This window comes from Pan paniscus, chromosome 10 (assembly GCF_029289425.2).
Source record: "Pan paniscus chromosome 10, NHGRI_mPanPan1-v2.0_pri, whole genome shotgun sequence".
Lineage (NCBI taxonomy): Eukaryota > Metazoa > Chordata > Mammalia > Primates > Hominidae > Pan > Pan paniscus.
The window spans coordinates 38,856,635-38,879,717 of record NC_073259.2 but is presented as its reverse complement, the minus strand read 5'-3'; the positions used below and the strand labels follow the sequence as shown (position 1 = coordinate 38,879,717).

At 33.4% G+C, this 23,083-nt stretch overlaps 3 protein-coding genes across 3 annotated transcripts; all 3 read left to right on the top strand.

The window, feature by feature from the left end:
- Nucleotides 1–3,657: 3,657 nt before the first annotated feature.
- Nucleotides 3,658–4,597, top strand: LOC100977845 (olfactory receptor 6C3). Its single transcript, XM_008959737.3, is given in 2 exon segments — nt 3,658–4,086; nt 4,088–4,597. Coding segments are annotated over 2 exon segments (939 nt in total).
- A 1,582-nt stretch (nt 4,598–6,179) lies between these two features.
- Nucleotides 6,180–14,122, top strand: LOC100991415 (olfactory receptor 6C1). Its single transcript, XM_003807552.5, has 2 exons — nt 6,180–6,436; nt 12,327–14,122. The coding sequence occupies exon 2, from the start codon at nt 12,360–12,362 to the stop codon at nt 13,296–13,298; it is 939 nt and encodes a 312-aa protein (XP_003807600.1). The 5' UTR covers nt 6,180–6,436; nt 12,327–12,359; the 3' UTR covers nt 13,299–14,122.
- A 6,220-nt stretch (nt 14,123–20,342) lies between these two features.
- LOC100991104 (olfactory receptor 6C68) lies at nt 20,343–21,281 on the top strand. The gene has a single exon (XM_003807551.4). The coding sequence runs from the start codon at nt 20,343–20,345 to the stop codon at nt 21,279–21,281; it is 939 nt and encodes a 312-aa protein (XP_003807599.3).
- The last annotated feature ends 1,802 nt before the right edge of the window (nt 21,282–23,083 follow it).

The window sequence follows — 23,083 nt, the reverse complement described above, 5'->3', positions numbered from 1 at the left end:
AATGGGATCTAACAATCTAAAAAGCCTCTGATCAGCAAAAGAAACTATCTGAGTGAACCTAGGCAACCTAAAGGATGGAAGAAAATTTTTTCAATCTACCATCTGACAAAGGTCTAACATCCAGAATCTATAGGGAACTTAAACAAATTTACAAGAAAAAAACAACCCCATCAAAAAGTGGGCAAAGGATATAAACAGACATTTCTCAAAAGAAGACATTCATGCATCCAGGAAATATATGAAAAAATGCTCATCATCACTGGTCATTAGAGAAATGCAAATCAAAACCGCAATGAGATACCATCTCATGCCAGTTAGAATGGTAATTATTAAAAAGTCAGCAGACAACAGATGCTGGCAAGGGTTTGGAGAAATAGGAACACTTTTACACTGTTGGTGGGAGTGTAAATTAGTTCAACCATTGTGGAAGACAGTGTGGGGATTCCTCAAGGATCTAGAACCAGAAACACCATTTGACCCAGCAATCCCATGACTGAGTATATACCCAAAGGATTATGAATCATTTTACTATAAAGACACATGCACACATATGTTTATTGCAGCCCTATTTACAATAGCAAAGACTTGGAACCAACCCAAATGCCCATCAATGATAGACTGGATAAAGAAAATGTGGCACATATACACCATGGAATACTATGCAGCCATAAAAAAGGATGAGTTCATGTCCTTTGCAGGAACATGGATGAAGCTGGAAGCCATCATTCTCAGCAAACTAACACAGAAACAGAAAACCAAACACTTCATGTTCTCACTCATAAGTGGGAGCTGAACAATGAGAACACATGGACACAGGAAGGGGAACATCACACACCAGAGCTGGGTCTGTCAGGGGGTGGTGGGAAAGGGGAGGGGGAGCATTAGGACAGATACCTAATGCGTGCAGGACTTAAAACATAGATGATGGGTCAATAGGTGCAGCAAACCACCATGAAACATGTATACTTATGTAACAAACCTGCACATTCTGCACACGTATCCCAGGAAAAAAAGAATGTCCTGTAGCATTGTAACTAATGAAAATAGTAACAATAAAATTCCCTAAATTTTAATCAATAATATTGTTCAATTACATACAAGTATTTCTCTGGTATTCTATGCAATTGATACAAAAGGATGACTGTTTAGATAACTTGAGAAGGAGTGACATTCATTATTTCTGGTTAACTAAAAAAAAAGAAAAAAATACACAATATTTTCTGTAATAAAAATTGCATAACTGTACCAAAAAAACCTCTTCTCTCTGAATGTGTTACTGTGACTGTTTATTGATGAATATACAGAACAATACCTGGTAGAACATATTATAAATGTTTAATACTGGTTTATTTGAAAATGAAGGTTTGGGTGGAAACATAAAGGCCATTCCATGTATCATGATATACTCCTGTGACACTTGATTCTCATAATCTTAATCATAAATTAGTTTTAAGATTAAAAATGAAATGCTGAAGTTTTAAATACTTTTATGATTTTTATAATATTAAAATGCTTTATTTAGTCATTCATTCTGCTCAATGCATATAGAGATGTATGAATGAATAAAGCATTGTTGGTACTACCCTCAAAGAGTGGTCCACTGTTGAGTAGTTCAGCTCTGGAATTAACCAGCCCCGAAACGAATAGAGAATAAATTATCTCCTGAGTGTAGACTCTGAGTGCCATGTGCGTTTAGGAAAATTAAGCATAGCCAAAAGGAAAGCAGGTTCATTGTATAAGCTGATTGGCACATTTTTATCTTGTTACATTGCTTGGCTTTCCAGAATGGTATGTGATGACTCATTACTTCTCTTGAATGTATCTCTCCATGCATCCTTCCTTTCTTCACTCTAGTCTCTCAGGGATTTATACGGTCACCAGAGAAGGTAAAATTGTGATATCTTTGTTTACTATTCAATCTTTATCTTATTCAGAGAACTTTGAATGGTTTTATCTTCCAATTTCTTAAATAAATATTCCCTGAAAATTTACTTAAAGTCTCAGAATTACAATAGTAGCTTCTTGGAGTTCAGGCCAGAGCAACATGTACATTTGTATGCAAAGATAAAAGATAAATTTATTTTTACTAATAACAGAGGCTGCTAAAAATCTTACATGTAATTCAGCCTATGTTTTCTCAATGTGAGAGATTTTTATGTAATGGAGACAAGGGTAAACTAAACGACAAAAAAGTCTCCTGAAATGTATTATAAATGCATTATATTTCATATTTTAAATAAAACAAGAAAAATCTATAATTATATTTATGACTACATAATTAGACCTACCAAAAAGTATTTTTCTTATTTGTCAATAAATAGACAAATTTTTATCTTTTGTATCCAAAAGTTAATTTTGTTGGAATAAATACCAGGAATTCCCAAATTATCACTTTAACATCTTTACTACTATTAATTTTACATTTAATATGTTTCAGCATTGTTCAAATCACAGTAACAATCTCTGTCTTTTGATCTGCCAGTTTTGATGATATGCTAATGACCAAGTGTGTATTTTCTTGAAAGAAAAGAATGCTAATTCACAGAAGAATAAAACAAAAAGTAGGGAAAAATGCACAGTAACAGCTTTGATACTTATCATCTCCTGAGTGGTTCAGTTCATGCTACAGAAAGAAGGTAATACAACAAATATTCAGAACTCATATCACAGACAGAATGCCATTTGCTAAGGATAAGGAGAGAATAAGACAGATAAAAGTCATGTAGATCACATTTTAGAGATTTGTGGTTTCTATAAAGAAAATCCTACGTAAAATTTATTCAATTATTTAGTCTTCAAAAAAGGAGACCATGTGATTTTATGGCATCAGAAAAACTCCCTTGTGAGTTGCTTCTTGTCATCAGGCAAGTTTAAGATTAAAAAGATTAAGTTAATATAGTTTTTTTTAAGTCAATTTTTATTTTAAATAACAAACATGAAAATTATATACATGGATCATCAGTATGTTGTAGAACGATATTATTGAACTCCATCTATGTGACAATCAATTTCTCTGGCTTGTGTTTTCTTTCCCATAAGTTAAAAACTTTCGTTTGCAACCACAGCAACTCTAGTCTTATATTTCTATGACTGCAAACACATTTATTTTTGTTGATCATATTTAAAAGAATATAAGTTAAGGATAAAAATAATCATAGCTACTATTAAGCTCAGAAATTGTGATTAGGTAATAAATTTATACCAATAAAATTTATGTTTGTAAATAACATTGGAATTCAAACTAAAAATCAGATATTTCAGTCCTAAAAACACTGGAAACTGAAAAACCATATGTAAAAATAAAAATGACATATATAATTTTAAAATATTGCTGTAGAGATCTGTAATTCAAAGATATATTGCACATGTAGAAGATTTTATTAGATGAAGAGGTTTTATATAAAGTCACCAATAAGAAGACTTTTCATATATGTGAATACGTGTTTTCATTTTAATAGAGGCTATGTAGAATTTTTCTGCTTTAATAGGAATAAGTGGATATTACAAAAATTACTACAAGGAAAGACATCTATTGCTTCATGTCACTGAAGCCAGTTATTACAAATATTTAAATTTTAATTCCTTTACATTTCACTTATTCTTTTTGTGTGTTTTATTTTTCGCCAGCGGATCTTCTTGAAAGAAAAAAATCTCAGCATGAGAAACCACACAACGATTACAGAGTTTGTACTCTTGGGCATATCAGACAGCCCAGAGCTTCAGATTGTAATTTTTATCTTTTTATTTATAACTTATGTATTAAGCATAACTGACAATTTAACCATCATCATCCTTACCTTGACAGACTCTAGTCTAAAGACTCCTATGTATTACTTCCTCCGGAATTTCTCCTTTTTAGAAATTACATTCACCAGTGTTTCCATCCCCAAATTTTTGGGGGCAATTATTACTAAGGTCAAGACCATTTCCTATAACAACTGTTTAGCTCAATTATTTTTCTTCATCTTCATGGGTGCGTCTGAATTTTTTCTTCTAGCTGCAATGTCTTATGATCGTTATGTGGCCATCTGCAAGCCTCTCCACTACACCACCATCATGAACAAGAAAATTTGCACCCTGCTTGTCTTTAAGTTCATGGCTGGGAGGATTTCTGACCATTTTTCCACCACTCACGCTTATCCTCAAATTAGATTTTTGTGCTTCCAATGTCATTGATCACTTCTCCTGTGAGTATTTCCCCATTTTACAACTCTCATGCTCAGACATATGGCTTTTAGAGATTATTGGTTTTTACTTTGCCTTTGTTACTCTGCTGATCACCTTGGCATTAGTAATTCTGTCCTACGTATGCATCAGTTGCACTATTCTAAGAATCCCATCTGCCAGTCAGAGGAAAAAGGCTTTCTCCACTTGCTCCTCTCATATGATCGTCATCTCCATCTCTTATGGAAGCTGCATATTCATGTATGTCAAGGCTTCAGCAAAAGAAAGAGCATCATTGACCAAAGGAGTAGCTATTCTGAACACTTCAATTGCCCCCATGCTGAACCCTTCTATTTACACCCTGAGAAACCAGCAAGTAAAACAAGCTTTTAAAGATTTGGCTCACAAAGTAGTGTTTTATAGAAACAAATGAAAAGTATGTACTAACACGAATGAATGTCATCGTAAAGATTCAATAAAGGAAAAGTGAAGTTTTAACTTGTCCACTATCCTCCTATGCCCATCTCAAAGCTACCAGAAATGCTGAGTTCATTTGCTTCAGTTTTCTTTTTAACTTGAAAGTGACTGTGTTGTGCCTTCCTTTAAAACTATCTGTAGGTTCCACGTAACCACTGATTTCCAATTTTGGTTAAAAAACCAGTGGCTATAAACATAAATCACCTTGTTGATTATTCTGAACAATACAAATGGTTCATACCATGGTTACTTAAAGAAGTAAACACTCTTTTAATCAACTTACTCTTAAAATTTCTCTTCTTGGTTACTCACATAACAATTTTTTCAAATGTTCTATATATATGATATATGAAATAAATTACTATCTGCAACAAACCTTTTTTGCATGCAGTATCCGTCCAATTCTTCCTACTCATCTGATGGACTTGGGTATTTATTTTCCTACTCACAAGTAATTTGAAGTTCATAATATACTCTATTTTCTAGTTATGCTGAAGGTACACACTATGTCTAATTTATATGTTCTCCTTATTCATCATGTCTTTGTTTTTGAAAATGTATAAAAAGATAAATATTTAGGCAGCCATCATTGCTCTTAGGCACCCTGAGAGTCTGATATAAACTTCCTAAATAATAATAGCTCCTCTGTAGAGAGTACTTACTCTGTTCCATATGCTGGGGTAGGTATGTTCTATCTCATATCTCATTTAATCTTTATAGCTACATGCAAAATAGACATGGTTATCTGCTTTGTATAAATGTGTACATTGATACTCAGAAAAGTTGTGTAATTTGCCTAAGGTAACTGAGTTATAGTACACAATATAATAGTATATTTTAAAAAACAAACCAAAAAACTAGTCTTTGCTCTATTTTTACACATATTGGAAACTCTGCAAGGACTTGCAAATTTTGCATAGCTTTTACTAAGAATCTGCACAATTTTATTGTCTTGTTCAGTTACATTATCTCATTTGGGCATGATTATACTATTATAGTCTAGACAGACACTAACTCCTAAAAATATATTTGGTATATAAATTGTAACATTAATCAATCAAAACAAGAAACTCTTCAACTGCCATTGCTGGTGAGCAATACAGTGAGCAGAGAAAAGTGTGAGCAGTATTACAGTAGTAAAAGTTACTAGAAGGCAGATTAAAAATAATGGGGTAGTAGTTTCCCAGTTTTACAAATGGCATGGAGTATTGAGTAGAGAGACCTGCATTAAGAATGAAGATATTTGATTGCTATCTCTATATGCCATATAATGTCAAGGGAAAAAAATCTTCACACTTAGTATTGTTTTTGTTTGTTGTTATTTTCTTTTCTGTCTCATTGGACACTGTGCCCCAAGCTTCCTTTTCCAATTTAAATACTAATGTGTATTATGTTTTATATTCCCTAGTGTTTTGTGTACATTTCTCTTCTGGCAATTTTGATTCACTGAATTAGTCCCCTTGAGCCAGTGGCAGACAGACTAGATGAAACATTACGTACCTCGTGGCATCTAGTATCTATGTAGAAACCATGCCAGACAGTTCTAAAACACTTTCAGATACTTTCCCTATTTTATATTTTTGCTCCTTTCTCACTCTCTACTATCAAAGACACATGTCCCGTCTGGATAAAATGGGAAAATTAAGACAAAAGATTGAAAATAGGAAGAAAATTTCTTCAATGAGAAAGTGAATGTTTTCAGAAATCCTGGTTTTACTGGATAGCAATGGCATTTGCTAATATCTCTACTATTCCAGCCATTCTGAATGTTAGTGAAACTATATGAAAATCAGAGGTAAGTAAAACCTGTAGAAGGCAATGGAAGTCTCTCAAATCATAGCATTGAATCATTACTTAACAGCTCAACTTTTAATCAAAGTAAATAGGTATTATACTTTGAAACTTCACATAATAAAATGTATAAAAAGGATTAGCATGTCCTATTATACCAGTTTATTCATTCTCTAATAATTAAAAGCAGGAAATCACTATCTCTGTCTCTGTGTTTTTAATCAAATATAGCTATATAGTACTGTGCTTAAGAGAAGAGGCTAAGTCGTCTGAATTATACTTAATGTTTGCTAGCTATATGAATTAAGTTATATAATTTCTCTAAGCCTCAGCTCTTCTTTTCAGAATAAGGATAAAATCTTCAGTTATGTTATAAAGTCTAAATGAGATAAAGAAAAAAAGTCCCTAGTTCAGAATAGATACTGCCTTTAATAAATCACAACTACAATGAATATTTTCCCAAATTAATTTCCAATAAAGGAAAAATAAATAATATAACTATTCCTAGAACCTACTAAATGCTGCATGATTTATGGAACACTTATTTATAGTATTTCAATTAATTCCCAGAAACATCCTTGAAATTTCAACTCTGTTTTAAACAGAGGAAACTGAAATTTAAAGACATTAATTAACTCACCCAAAGTCACAAATCCATTAAATGTCTCATTCATATCTCTCTAACGTTAAAGCCTATATACTTTCTGTGATAATAAATTGGCCTTATAGGTCATAAATAAGAAATTAACAGTGTGTTAATACCACAGTTTTCTGTTAATTTATGTCCTTTTCCTATCTTGTTAAAATTATAAATGGCTAGTTAATGAACTGAAGGAATGAGGTTATGAGTGTTTATTTTCCAGAAACCTTTACAGAAATGAGTGTTACTATTTATGAAATTAAGTGTGATTTGGTGACACCTCTTTTCCCTTGATTTGTTTCTATACACACTTGTATGAAGGTTGAGAATTAAACCTGCCCATCATTATCGAAAGGAAGAAATATAAATTATTCCTATTTCTCCAGGGAAATAGTCATCTAAAATTATTATAAAAACAGTAAAAAACAAATTTAATAAAATAATTATTTCAAGCACTCAATGAATTTTCCTGAAGAGCCACTGTTTCATTCGGGCCTACAGAATTTCTCAAAGTAACCCTTGTGTCATGGCCCACAGCCTAGAATAACCGAGCAGTACCAAAGTGTACTTCAGCATAATTATAAAACTGAGCTATATATTGCCCACAACATTGAGCTAAATAATTTTCTTTTTCATTAGTGTATTAACCTAAGCTCTAAAGTTGAAAAAAAACACAGAGTTATATGAGCAATATAGTTTTTGAAGATACGCTCTGCAAAATTTTTTCAGTGATCTCTATCAAGGTGAAGAAGAAAGAACTGAGTAAACACAGAAAAATTTAAAAACTAGATTTTCAAAGTATTTGCATTACTAAGGGAGGTCTCAACTCAGTGTAATTTAATACCTTATTAAAAAGTACATATACACACACACACACACACACACACACACAGAGAGAGAGAGAATAATAAAATAGAGCCAGTCAGTCCCTTATCTCAGTCTCTTAAAAGCACATACCTAGATTCTTCAAACTGATTTAGTCTCTAACAGTCCCTTTCTTACCAGGCACATCAAATAACTGCCAATATTTAACCTAATTTATTTAAGGGGTCATCGTTAATATTTACTTGATGGCAGAGCAAGATATAGGGTTGTTTCTAGAAAGCTCTGAAGATGCTTTGTAACCATTTTATTTAGTAAATATTAAATAGCACCCTTAATTTTCATTTTAAATGGCTCAAATAATTTGTTGCAGGAATCTTTAGAAAACAAGTAAGTAATTTTGTTGAAATGGTGGAAGGAAATGAAAACAACCTAAGCCATATTTTTCCAGGAGAAAATATGGATTTGCATTCAGATATAAAAATCCAAGATAATTAATTAAATGCTTGGACCTATTCCTCATTAGCTATATAAATATGTCCTGAGATCTTTTAATTCTCTAGGAATTCATTGCAACTTGTTAAACATTGAGGTTCAATCCTCTCAAAGGACTACGGATGCTGATAATTTTTATCAAGCTTATTTTATATTGGCAACTGAATACAATTCATTAAACTTTCATAAACATTTCTACATAAAAGCATGATATACCACACCCAGTTCTTGTTATTGGATCACATACTACTAGAGTTTCTTTAAGCCTGTTTCCCTAGTCTTTGAAGACCAGCTATGGAAGTGTCTATTTTTTTTGTGAAGTCTCTCATGAACCCTTCAAATAACAACTTATATCTTCCCTCACAGCTTTTCCTATGTTCCCTCACAGCTTTCATCTGAAGCAAAAGAATGAGTCATGGTATTATTATTGAGTAAAGTGTTAAAAAAAATTAGCAGGGAATTTAAGAGGAAAACAGATATACAAAAAAAAAGTTGAAATAAGGTGAATAATACAGTGCATTGATACATTATTCACTATAGACCAGTAATAATATAATATATATTTTTTAAAAACTTGAGTCTCTCATGTCAGTAAATTGTTGAATAAAATTGAATCTTCAGATTGAATCCAAATCTTGTTATATTTGGTATGAATGTATTTTGTGACTTCACAGTGTTATGAAAAGCTCATGCTTTTAATGAAAAATAAACCCTGATGAAATAAGGATGATGTTGCTGGAGCTGGAGTAAAGTGAAATGAAAGGATGAATTGTAAAAAAAATTTAAACCCAGTAATTCAGAAATAATGTTTCATGAAGTTTTCTTTAAACTTATGTATCAATAAAATGTGGTTCCCTTTTCATATCTTTTGTTTTAAATTTAGCCAATACAGTGAACTTGATCCAAATATGTAAACACAGCTCACAAGGTAAGACATGTAAGAAAATACATCTTGTAAAACAAAGATAAAAAACTAAGTAAGATCCAGGCTAGAATATCAGCATAAAATAGCAAACTGCACTGATGGCAGTGTGTGATTCAATAACAAATTCAACTTTAATTAATTAATTAACTAGATGAGTGTTTCCTTTAAGCCTACCACAACTATACTAAATACTGGATTATGTTGAAATAGCTTTGAAGATAAAATCCTGTTCTAACTCTCAAGAATGCACAGAGTAACAGAGGAGTTAACAGGAGATTTCAGCCTGTTGTAAGTGTGATGAATTGGGAAGGATGAGCATAATATTCTCATGCAATGCACACAATGGGTATTAAACCTAGTGTTGTAGAAATAAGAACAAAGGTAATTTGGGATGTCATTACAATGTATTACCCACAATGCTAATATATATATATACACACATATATATATACACACACATATATATACACATATATACACACACATAAATACATATGCACACTCACATATGTATATATAATATATATGCACATATAATTTACTGCAAGCTTCAATCACTTTTAGAAGGGTTATTACTAATGAAGAGCAGAGAAAATAACTGGCTGTGAGTAGCAATGTTGACAAGCTATGAACATCACAGTGATCAAATCCTGGTTGAAGATAAGAGGTGTGTGTGTGTGTGTGTGTGTGTGTGTGTGTGTGTGGTGGTGGTGGTGGTTATGAGGTGAAAGAGACAGCTATACCGTGGTGGGAGAGGTCAGCACCATGTAGACAAGGAATAGCAAAGATTTACTTGCCTAGAGTGTCTGACAGGTACTATGAAACCTGGTGACTTTTTTCCTATTGCTTTGTTGTTATTGTTCTCATGTGACTCTCTTGGTGCCAAATATAATTATTACTATTTATTTAAGACATAACCTTTTGGACAGGACACCATCCCATTTCCAGAGATTTTCAGCTCAATGGTTAGGAAATACTTTCTCCATAGAACAAAGCCTCATACAGCTTTCGCTAAATGCTAAGCACTTTTCTAAATGCTTTATAAATATATATTATACAATATATAATAAATTTATTTATATAAAAATATAAATATAAATTATACAAATACACATATTTATAAAGAATTTAGAAAAGTTATAAGTAAGCTAATATATATTGTTATATGAAAGTTATTAAGTTAAATATATTAACTTAATGCTCACAAAAACTCTATGAGACAGACTTGCATACAGTGGAAGAAACTATAGGTGAGGATACTGAGACACAGAAGTGTTAAGTGATTTTCAGACGTAGTAAATGGATTGGATTCAAAACTAGATAACCTCACTCTTTTCTATGGAAATGTTTATGACAATATCATCTGAACTTTATTTTTAAAAAGAAAGAATTAAAAATTGCTATTTCAAAGTATGAATACACAATTAAGCAAATCTTCTTGGAGAATACTTATCTATCATCTCTTTAACTGAGGGCATCCTTCTCAAATTAATAATATTTTATTATTTACTTATTTATTTCAATTAGAAAGCAAAATGGCTTCTACAGGAATAAAAGTTATAAAATGACACATAGGTAGGCTGAAATATCATGAAATATCATGAAATATTGATTCACATGCAATAAACTTCAGTTTTGGGCTCTTCCAGCTTACATTACTCTATACTTCTTCCTCTTCTGTATTCCAAACATCTGAAGTTGTTCATGGTAATGGCTTAAGTATTTCTGATTTTCAATAAAGTGGACATAGGAGTTGGAAAATCTGAATATTCACAAAAGTTGATCGATGGCATTAAGGTTAAATAAAATACAGAGACAAATCTCTAAAATTTAAAACATCTTAGGTGGTAACCAAAAACTTCAATTCAAGGCATACACACAGACCAGGTGGTTTTTCAGTATGTCCAAAGAACGAAGAGAAAGTTAGAATCTGTATAAAAAAGAGAAATGTTACGTATTGTTCTTCAGGAAAGTTCATTGACACTGGAAAGGTTTAGGGGAGCTGCCAAGTTTTGATTGGTAAGTTAAGGCAATGAGTAAAACTACCCATAGGTTACCCATAGGATCACAGCAGGTGATTTCAGCAGCTTTTAGATAACACAGATTTCAGGTTACAGCAGGCAGTTTCAGCAGTCAGGCTTACACAGAATTACATTCTTAGAGCAATGCCATGTGCCCTGTGTGCTTTTTCCCCCCCTGGCATCTTGACCCTGTGTTGGTTGGGTACGACAAAAATGACCCAACCCAATCCATGCAATCAACTTTCACGATGGCTAAGGACAAAGCACTCACCTTTTAAAAACTAGGCCGGGTGCAGTGGCTCATGCCTGTAATCCCAGCACTTTGGGAGGCCAAGGCAGGTGGATCACTGGAGGTCAGGAGTTCAAGACCAGCCTGGCCAACATGGCGAAATCCCATCTCTACTAAAAATACAAAAATTAGCCAGGCGTGGTGGCACATGCCTGTAATCCCAGCTACTCAGGAGACTGAGGCAGGAGAATCGCTTGAACCCAGGAGGCAAAGGTTGCAGTGAGCCAAGATTGCACCAGTGCACTCCAGCCTGGGTGACAGAGTGAGACTCCACCTCAAAAAAAACAACCTCAAGTATCTTCTCCATATTGAGAACTATCAGAGTAATCAAACTTTTACATAAATAGGAAACTTGTATAGGGATTTGTGCAAGGATACGAAGGTGGTTCTGATTAGGGAGGAAACTTGTAGGCATGTCTTTGAAAGATAACAGGTATTACGTGGAGTCAGAAAAGTCTGGTTTCAAATTCCTCCCCTACCACTTCCAACTGTGATAACAAACTTTAATTTTTAACCTGTCTTATGTGAAGAGTTTTCACCTGTAAAAGAGTGGAAATTAAAGGACCACTGTTATTATCGGGTGGCGTTAAATTTCCCCTTGAAGTAGAAATGGCATACTATATCAACCAAACTCTGGCTCCGTACTTGGATATTTGTTAATCGATAACTCTTCAAGTTTGTTCTTTGTACTTTCTCTTGTAGGTCTGGCAGGGGAAAAAAGAAAGCAACTGAAGAATGAGAAACCATACAGAAATAACAGAGTTTATTCTTCTGGGATTAACAGATGACCCAAATTTTCAGGTTGTAATCTTTGTCTTCCTGCTCATCACCTACATGCTCAGCATCACTGGGAACCTGACCCTTATCACAATCACCCTGCTGGATTCCCACCTGCAGACCCCCATGTATTTCTTCCTCAGAAATTTCTCCATATTAGAAATTTCATTCACAACCGTCAGTATACCCAAGTTTCTGGGTAACATTATTTCAGGAGATAAAACCATTTCCTTTAATAATTGCATAGTTCAGTTATTTTTCTTCATTCTCTTGGGAGTCACAGAGTTTTACCTTCTGGCTGCCATGTCCTATGACCGCTATGTGGCCATCTGCAAGCCTCTGCATTACTTGAGTATCATGAATCGAAGAGTCTGCACACTGCTTGTTTTTACTTCTTGGCTGGTTTCATTCTTAATCATATTCCCAGCACTCATGTTGCTTTTAAAGCTTGATTACTGTAGGTCTAATATTATTGACCATTTTACCTGTGATTATTTTCCACTGCTGCAACTTGCTTGTTCAGACACAAAATTCTTAGAGGTGATGGGATTTTCTTGTGCTGCGTTTACTCTAATGTTCACTTTGGCATTTATATTTCTGTCCTACATACACATTGTCAGAACAATTTTGAGAATTCCTTCTACTAGTCAGAGGACAAAGGCCTTTTCCACATGTTCTTCCCACATGGTTGTTATCTCCATCTCTTATGGCAGCTGCATTTTTATGTACATTAAACCCTCAGCAAAAGATAGAGTGTCCTTGAGCAAGGGAGTGGCAATACTAAACACCTCAGTAGCCCCCATGATGAACCCCTTTATTTACAGCCTAAGAAATCAGCAAGTCAAGCAAGCTTTAATTAACATGGCAAGGAAGACTGTATTTTTCACAAGCACATGAAATGGTATGGTGTGATGAATTAGAGGCACAGGAAAGGACAATATGAATTTTCAGTAGCTTCTTCAATCAAAATGGCCTCCTTGCAGTCTTCTGCATCATTTTCTTCTCCCTAAAAGTTTGCAAGCATATTTATTTAATATATTTCTCATTTGACTTAAAATAATTTTCTTGTGTCTTCCTGACACCCCCCCTTTGAACAATTTTTTGTAAAATTACAAACTCTTCAAGAATATTTTGAAAACTAAAATTATTCTTCAGTTTACTTCAAGAAATAAAATTATACCTAGATACATTGGAATGGCTTTATAAATATCAATATGATATTCTACTTGTTATACACAGAACATATAGTTTTATAATTTTAATTTATTCTTATAGAAATTCCCTTCACTATGCTACTGATGTTCTAGGAAATATGTGAAAGATACAATATAATTTTTTAAAAATGTAAGTGAATTCATTTGAAAAGCAAAAAAAATTTCATTACTCATTTTAATTAGGTATGTTGGTGAAATTAATCTATTAATAAAGGAGCCTAGACCATTATCAATATATACTTTTTTGTTATAAGTGCTAAGTAGAGCTCCATATTTGTGAATCCCATAATATTCTCTCTGTAGAATGACAGATGATGGATAGACACATATACAAATACATACATAGGTTTTGTCAAACATAGAGAATATATAGTATATTCCTAACATATGTTAATTTTCTGTGAGTGGAAAATAAGCTTCTTTCTATCATTACCTAAAAGTAGTATGTAAATCTTCTTAAATTTTAGACTAGTTTAAAACACGATATGTATCCAAATTATTTTATACCTGAACAAAATTATTTAAAGTTTAGTTTTATAGAAAATAAAAGCTTCAGAAAAAAGCAAAAGTTTTTTAGTATATCTAAAATTATGATTTTTATCTGTTAAAATTTTGCTTCCTTGTACTTAACATATTAATAAATGTCTAAAATATGCAAGCAAGATGAGTGTGTGTGTGTCTGCGCCCATGGTTTCAAAAGCTGAAATAAGAATTAATGATACTAAAAAGTACTATAAATTTTATAGACCACATTTTTAAGTAATAGAAAAATTATCATTCTAATCAGTGATACAAAATTCCTTAAGATTTTTGTGCAATATATTCAACTGGGAGACTAAGAATAAGGTTTGCATAGAAAAAAAGTCAAAGAAAACTGAAATGAATTCAAAATGTTAAACAGAAGATAGAAATGGTTTCTTAATTTTATTACTTCCTATTAGAAATAACATTTTCATGTTAAACAAGAAAAATGATTGCAAGTCTGTGGTTTCTATGCCCTCTGAGCACATATTTTCTCATGTGTAAACCAGGCATAACATCTTAAGTAAGTTACTATAAGAATGGAAATCAATCTGTAAAGCATGTAACATAATGAGCTAACAATACATAGTAACGACTATTTCTATTGTTATTTTTACATATAGTACATCTACAATTATGTTCAGATTTAAATTTTAAAAATTTTTATTTCTTTAGGATTTCAGGCCAATAATAGCTGACAGCTGACAGATGCATTTATAAAAATTAAAACTAAATGACATTATCATCAATGTTTGAAAAGATGTATAAACTAAATTCAGTAACAGATGAGGAGGAGAAAATTTTACTCAGAGTTATCTATGGAAACCTGATAAAGATGATTGTATGATTATAAAATATTGAGAAATTCATTATGCTGTAACATGATTGATATGAAAAATAATTACAGAATTTTGGAATTTTTAAACGAGAGAGGTAAGAGAGTCCTTGGAATATTGACATTGGTGCATATTATATTGTTACTGAGAAACAGGATATGTACATGTACTTAGCCAGAAACAAATTATAGAATTGCTTGAAGACCAGTCTGAAATATTTGTATTCTTTATGGTAATTGATTTAGAAATATTTTAGACTTGTTAGAAAGTAATCAGTATGATTACCAGGAATAAGTGCTTAGATTCTAAAGAATAATAACTCAACCATTGTGTTCTTTATATGCAGATAGGTGATCCCACATTTGCAACACATAATCACACCGTTAGATTCTTATTGCTATAAACTTTGCTTGTCCATAATAGAGAGATTAGCATTCATTTGTCAGGCACTTTTTGAAGAGAGAGATAAAAAAAAAATAACTCATGTAACTAGAGTTCATTCACAGTATTATACAAGAAATCTAAAAGATAACTATCATAGAGGGCCTGGATGATAATGCAGCCAGACTTCCATCAGAGACACCATTAAAATACCCACAAAAAGAAGTCTTTTTAGGCCAGGTGCAGTGGCTCATGCCTGTAATCCTAGTACTGTGGGAGGCCGAGGTGGGCAGATCACCTGAGGTCAGGAGTTTGAGACCAGCCTGGGCAACACAGTGAAACCCCGTGTCTACTAAAATACAAAAATCAGCCGGGCGTGGCAGCATGTGCCTGTAATCCCAACTACTCAGGAGGCTGAGACAGGCGAATCACTTGAACCTTGGGAGGCAGAGGTGGCAGTGAGCTGAGATCACACCACTGAACCCAAGCACATGCCACCCAGCCTGGGTGACAGAGCATGGGTGACATTCATCCTGGGTTGACAGTTCCAAACTAACAGATTAACAGCTCAAAACAATTCAAATATATTATTGTCCTTAGAAACAAGTATAAGTTACATAGTTATAACCAACAGTATAATTCCTCTAGTGTCTTCCAAATAAGCTTTCACTTTCTGGAAGTGCTTGTAGACATTCAACATTTAATTCATATTACAGGTTTCTACCCAATAGGTATCTACTGATATACAGACATTTTACAATGGTGTTGAATGGATAACTCTACCTTCAGATAGCTAGGTTTGGGTCATTTCCCAGGCTAAACTTCTATACTGATCTTACTTAACAAACAAGCTTTATTTAAAGGAAGTCTGTAATAGGAAATTGGACAGAACCTATACATATGGACACTTTCGTTTCAACCATAAATTATTACAGCAGTTTAGAAAGAATACAGTTGTGGGAAGTGGACTGTATTACTGATGAAAAACTTAGCCCTTATCAAGGAATAGGTTGTTCTCTGCATATTTTGAGGCCTGAGATTCCTGAAATCCCCATTTCTCTTACCAACCAGACAGTCTGCAACAGTAGGGCTGCATTTTTCATTTCCAATATCTTAAGAATTGGATAAATGTCTTTAAGAATTTGAATAAACTGTACTATAGCTATACACTGCAGCTGTAGAAGGGATGAGAGATATACACTGTTGTAGCATGGTCCTCAGGACATATATTGATTAAATAAAACAGAGAAAATATTTGTATGTTTTACTAAGAAGGAGGAATATTAATGTGTAAATACAAATGCAAAAATTTTCTACCTACAATTAAGAATTTCTCCTATGAGAATGCTCTGGTATATAAACAGTTATGTGTGCAAAGATAATTATATAAAAACTTCAGGGCAGTATTTTCATTACGAAGAAGAAATGTAAACAATTTAAGTTTCCAAACTGGTGGTACTTATTATCAAATTGAGATTTAAAATATATAAATTCAGTCACTAAACATGATCATTAAAAACAGCTATAATAAACAAAAATAGTAGATTACAACTGTTTTTACAGGTTTACTTATGTGCTAATATTTGAACGGTTATCTATGTGTCTTTTTTGAATCTTCATATTTTTCACGATATCCAAGTGTTCCGATACCAGTTTTATTGCCTTAGACAATACAAGGAAAAAAACAAACACCTTATTATTTGACTTATATTGTCCAGTCTGATCACAGTATGTCTCATGTTGCATTTTTTTGTCCCCAGGGACTCTGTCCCCATTGTTGCCTGTATGAGGTTGATTGCCAAAAGTGATTACAATAAAGATTCCTTAGTGACTTTTAAACCTGGGATCCAAAGACTCTATCGTTTGTTGACTCTTGACTTCTTTTATAAATGAATATTTAAGGCCAAACATGTTTTTCTGACTGATAAGTTCAGAAGATCAACTATCCTTTATCATCCAATAGCTCATGGTATCCCCAGCACTTTACACCAGGTATTTCTTTATTTTAGATAACGAGAGAACAAAAACATGGCTTCTTAGATTAAAATGGCAGAAGCCCTTTCAGGGGAAAAAAAAATCTGTGAAAAAGGGCCCTGGGCACTTCCAGGGCCTTTTCTGGTTCCTGAGAAAACTTAGCATTCACATGACTCCACAGTCGTATTCCTGTTCAGCCTCTCTTACCGTGAGCTTCTGCAAATAAACTGTCAACAGATTTCATGAAATAACTTACTGCTTAAAGGGTAAGTGTGAACACGTTTGTTACTTTAAGTTATTTTCAGTGTATTTCAGTGTACAGTTGCATATATACTGGCAGGAAGAGAGAGGTGAGTGGGAAGTGTAATGATATATTTCTCTCTTTAAGTAAAGTGTTAGGCTTAAATAATCAATATGTTGAATACTTATGTTAGCATTTGATGGAAAGATCCTACAATCATTTATGAAATGCCTTTTTTTTTTCTAGAATGATGAGCCTAGAAATCATTATCAATTCTGGGCGGGAAATATTCAGAAATAAAACTCCCCCCTGCCACACACACACAGGTATGCAAAAAAATATATAAATTCAAGTGCACAGTGTGCATAATAGCAGCAGACTGAAATATTACATGAGATCTTATTATGAATTTCTGATCTCTTGCCAAATTGAAATACTTTCTGGAAATTAAATATGCAAAGCAGTATTGAGTCAATACGAATATGATGATATTGTTAAATATTTAATATTTATGCAAGACTGGATTCAGGGAAAGCAAAATATCAAAAATGAAAGATAGTCTTAAGACCCAAACAAAGCTGAATCCAATACCAAGAGAACTACTGAATGGTAAATTGAAATAGTGAAAAAGAAGAAAACAGGACAGAGGTTCTAAGTGTGAGTTACAGAGTCATCTTCTGATTATAATGTTCCCTCAAAAGGGCATTAGCTTCCTAGCAAGCTTTATCTACCCTGAGCCTAGATTAAGATGTCTGCCCTGTGATGGTGTTCCTCTACCATGGAGATTTTGCTCAGTATATTGGGTGTATACTAGCAGAAGACAGTGCTTACTTGATTAGACAAAAAAGAGAAAAATACTGATTGTTTAAAGCTCTTGTAGTAGATGCATTAGGGCTTTCTGAGTGAAATGTTCTAAAACCATAAGAAAATGCCTTATTTTATATCTCTCTTGCATTTAATAAAGGTAAGAAAATTTGAAGCTCTTAAGACATTACTTACAAATTAGAAACCTGTGAATATCTAACAATATGATTGAGAATACATAACAGCAACTTCTACCTAGCTATTGAACTTAGCCCAGAATAACAGAGTCCCTAGTCTTCAGTCTTATTATTTCACTGAAAGAAATATTGAGGAAACATTGAGGGATCAATATACTAAAAGAAATAAAGAATAAGATGGGGAAAATTAGCCAGTTGCCCTTTGGCAAATTTTAATCCCTGTTAGCCCTAATATTACACCTGAATCGAGGAGTAAGTATTTGTATAGAGAATGGCACACATTTAGTTTTTGCTCTTGATAGCCCTGTTTACACCAGTTGTATCAACGTAATTATTAACTGCCCCTGCTTTGCTTCTCAAGTATCTTGGTTTAGATAATAAATTATGTAGTAACCCCAGCTTTGTTTCAATTACCAATAGACAGAATATTATCTTCATGAAATTAAAACATTCAGGTAAAATGTTCACCACAAACACAGTGCAGTGATTAAAGAACTGGGACTCTGGGGTTTCTCTAGCCACTTACTATCCTGAAACGAGGGCCACATACTTTACCTCTTTGTCGATCAGCTTTTTCATTTTTTAAGTGGAGATAATATACCTCCCTACTTCACAGGTTGTCCTAAGGATTATATTAATTATATATGTAATATACTTAAAAGAGTGCCTGAAGCATAGCAAGAGATTTGCCTGAAGCATAGCAAGAGATTTGTGTTTGTCATATTATGATTATACTGGGTTAAGTCACAGGAAGTTAACTGATTAAGCACTTTTAAAAATCTGGTGAGGTGAAAAATAAGAGAGTAACAGATTGAGAAACGAATGCGTACTGTGGAAATAGAGTCAAAGAATGTAGATCTGAAGGAAATGAAAAAGGAGAGAATATTGTGTCATGGCGAGGATATTCAGCAATTTTTGTCTTGACTTTTATCCATGTTGTATAACTTGTTCTAATCTGAGTAGCTAACTGAACACAGGAAGACATAGTTTTTATATTTTTCAGCAGTTCGTTTATTATAATCAAAACTGTCTTGCACTGTGATAAAAGGGCACTGAAAAATAATCAGATTATACTACACAGCATTATCCAGGGAGTAGATATAAGATTTAGATAATGAAACTTAGAAGAGATAAGTAAAATTATAAACGTGGATGCCTTAGGGTCAAAAGATGGTTTTCTCTTAAAATGAATAACCAACAATTAAAAAGCAGTCAAAAAGCAAATAAACATACATCTTAGAGGGAATTGAAATGTTTTGTTTGGAACCTGATGTACGTTTTATTTTAGGGTTTTACAATTCCCAAATTTTAAAACAGAGATGAAACTAAAGCGAATTATTTTAATGTAGCTTATGAGTTGCAGAAAAACATTTGGCAGCATAAAAAACAGTCATATTTCAAAAAATAATGCAATCCAATAAAAAGGCACAACTCAGAATGAGTTAAAATGTTTAATACACTATAAATTAATTACTATAGAAGATTAATAAGGAAAAGTTATTCTATAGTTCGTTGACTAAAATTTATAAAATAATCTTATTTGGCCATTTTGTATAAATAGATCAAGGGGGCTCAACGTACTAAAACATGTACATATATGTTATTTATATTCTCACTATAAACTTCTGCAGATCAACAAGTAAAACCTATGATGTTGGATAAATGAAACATGCATGAGAGTGTTCATCATTAGCTGCTTTTTTTTATTGAATGCTGCAGTTCAAATTTCTCTGACATTTACATGTAGTTTTGGAAAAATGCAGAAGTCGGTAATGAGAAACCACACAGCAATAACAACATTCATCCTTCTGGGACTGACAGAAGATCCTCAGCTGCAGGTTCTGCTTTTCATGTTTCTATTTATCACCTACATGTTGAGTGTAACAGGGAACCTGACCATCATCACCCTCACCTTGTTGGATCCCCACCTGAAAACACCCATGTATTTTTTTCTCCAAAATTTATCTTTCTTAGAAATCTCATTTACAGCTACCTGTGTTCCAAGATTCTTATACAGTATCTCAACTGGGAACAAAATAATAACGTATAATGCATGTGTCATTCAGCTATTTTTTGCAGACCTCTTTGGGGTAACTGAATTTTTTCTTTTGGCTACCATGTCATATGATCGCTATGTGGCCATCTGCAAACCCTTGCATTATATGGCAATCATGAGCAACAAAGTGTGCAAAACAATGGTTATTTGTTGTTGGATGGCAGCACTTATGATTATCCTCCCACCACCTAGCTTAGGTTTTCATCTAGAATTCTGTGACTCTAATGTCATCAATCATTTTGGCTGTGATGCATTGCCTATTCTGAAAATACCATGCTCAGACACATCATTAATTGAGCAGATGGTTGTAGCCTCTTCTGTATTAACCTTTATTATCACTCTTGTATGTGTAGTTCTGTCCTACACATATATCATAAGAACAATTCTAAAATTCCCTTCTGTTCAACAAAAGAAAAAAGCCTTTTCTACCTGTTCTTCACATATTACTGTGGTTTCCATCACTTATGGCAGCTGCATCTTCATCTATATCAAGCCATCTGCAAAAGAAGAGGTAAACATTAATAAAGGTGTGTCAGTGCTTATTTCATCCATATCACCTATGTTGAATTCTTTCATATATACTCTTAGGAATGAGCAAGTTAAACAAGGCTTTCATGACTCACTCAAAAAAATTGCATTTCTTTTAAAAAAGTAAAGTGTACCTAAGTTGATAAATCAGTATAAAAGATCTGCTTCATATTTTTCATAAAGCCAATAACCAACTTTGTAAATTCTTAGTCTATAGAGCAATCAAGTTGACTGCATAGCCATTTAATCATTAATTTTTTATTAATTTATGTACTGAGAAATTAATTATTGAATAATATTCTATGATAGACAAAATATATCACTTTTAATCCTTAACCGGATTAAACCACTCTTTTTTCCTTCTTTCCAGTTGATTTTCTCTGATAATTTTAAAATATGGGTGTGAAGTTATTTTTTTCCCAACTTCTATGAGAAGTCATTCTTTTTTTTTTTCTCCCCCCCTGGAGACAGATTCCCACTCTGTTGTCCAGGCTGGAGTGCGATGGCGCCATCTTGGCTCACTGCAACCTCCAAATTCCAGGTTCAAGCAATTCTCATGACTCAGCCTCCCAAGTAACTGGAACTAAGAGCATGCGCCACCACGCCCAGCTAATTTTTGTATTTTTAGTATAGACAGGGTTGCACCATGTTGGCCAGGCTAATCTCAAACTCCTGGTCTCAAGTGATCCACCCACCTCGGCCTCCCAAAGGTGCTGGGATTACAGGCGTGAGCCACTGCACCTGGTCTATGAGAATTCACTCTTAATCAAGATACAAATTCCTTCCCTCGCTGAAAAAAAGTCAGATTTAAGTAAGAAACTTTAAAATATCTACAGCAAAAAGAGAAAATTTAAGGAAAAATATTAAAGAGAAAACATAAGTAAAAGAATAGCTTTATGGTACAGTTAACATGAAAGGCTTAATATAATAAACATGTAGGAAGTTTCTATGAATCAAAACAGGCAACAAATTTACTATAAATACCAAGAAAATATTAGATATTTATTTTACTAAAAAATAAAATTACCTATAGCAATAGGAAGGGATGCACAACTTCACTATTAGCCACAGATTTAAACATTAAAGTCATGATATACATTTCACCCATCATATTTGCACAAACTAAATTTTTCGTATGTTCAATATTAGCCAGTATGCTAACACTTAAAGTAAAACATACACCTTAATGCACAATTTACTTGAAAACATTGGAATTTATATTTACTAACAGTACATATAAGATTTCATCTAGAAATCAACATCTAGGGATTTATGCCAGAATCTACTTGCCAATTATTATACTCATTGCAGTCATTTTGTAATAGTAAAAGATTGAAAATAACCAAATGAACATCACTTGGCAATGTGTAAGTCAATTAGGGAATTACAGCATAAGATGTAGTACTTATCAAATGATATAGAACTTGATCTTATAATGGAAGGATATTAAAAATTTTAAAAACTGGCTGGGCGCGGTGGCTCACGCCTATAATCCCAGCACTTTGGGAGGCCGAGGCGGGCCGATCACGAGGTCAGGAGATCAAGACCATCCTGGCTAACATGGTGAAACCCCGTCTCTACTAAAAATACAAAAAATTAGCTGGGCGAGGTGGTGGGCACCTGTAGTCCCAGCTACTGGGGAGGCTGAGGGAGGAGAATGGCATGAACCCAGGAGGCAGAGCTTGCAGTGAGCCGAGATGATGCCACTGCACTCCAGCCTGGGCGACAGAGCGAGACTGCGACTCAAAAAAAAAAAAAATTGTTTTTAAACTATTTGCAAGATAATACATACATCATTATGCCATTTAGGAAAAATAAAATCCTATGTTGATCATAAATGCATAAAGATAGATAATACACGTTTTAGTCATCCCTTTCCCACACCACGAGCACCAAATACAATAATCTTGCTGCACAATGCACAGAACA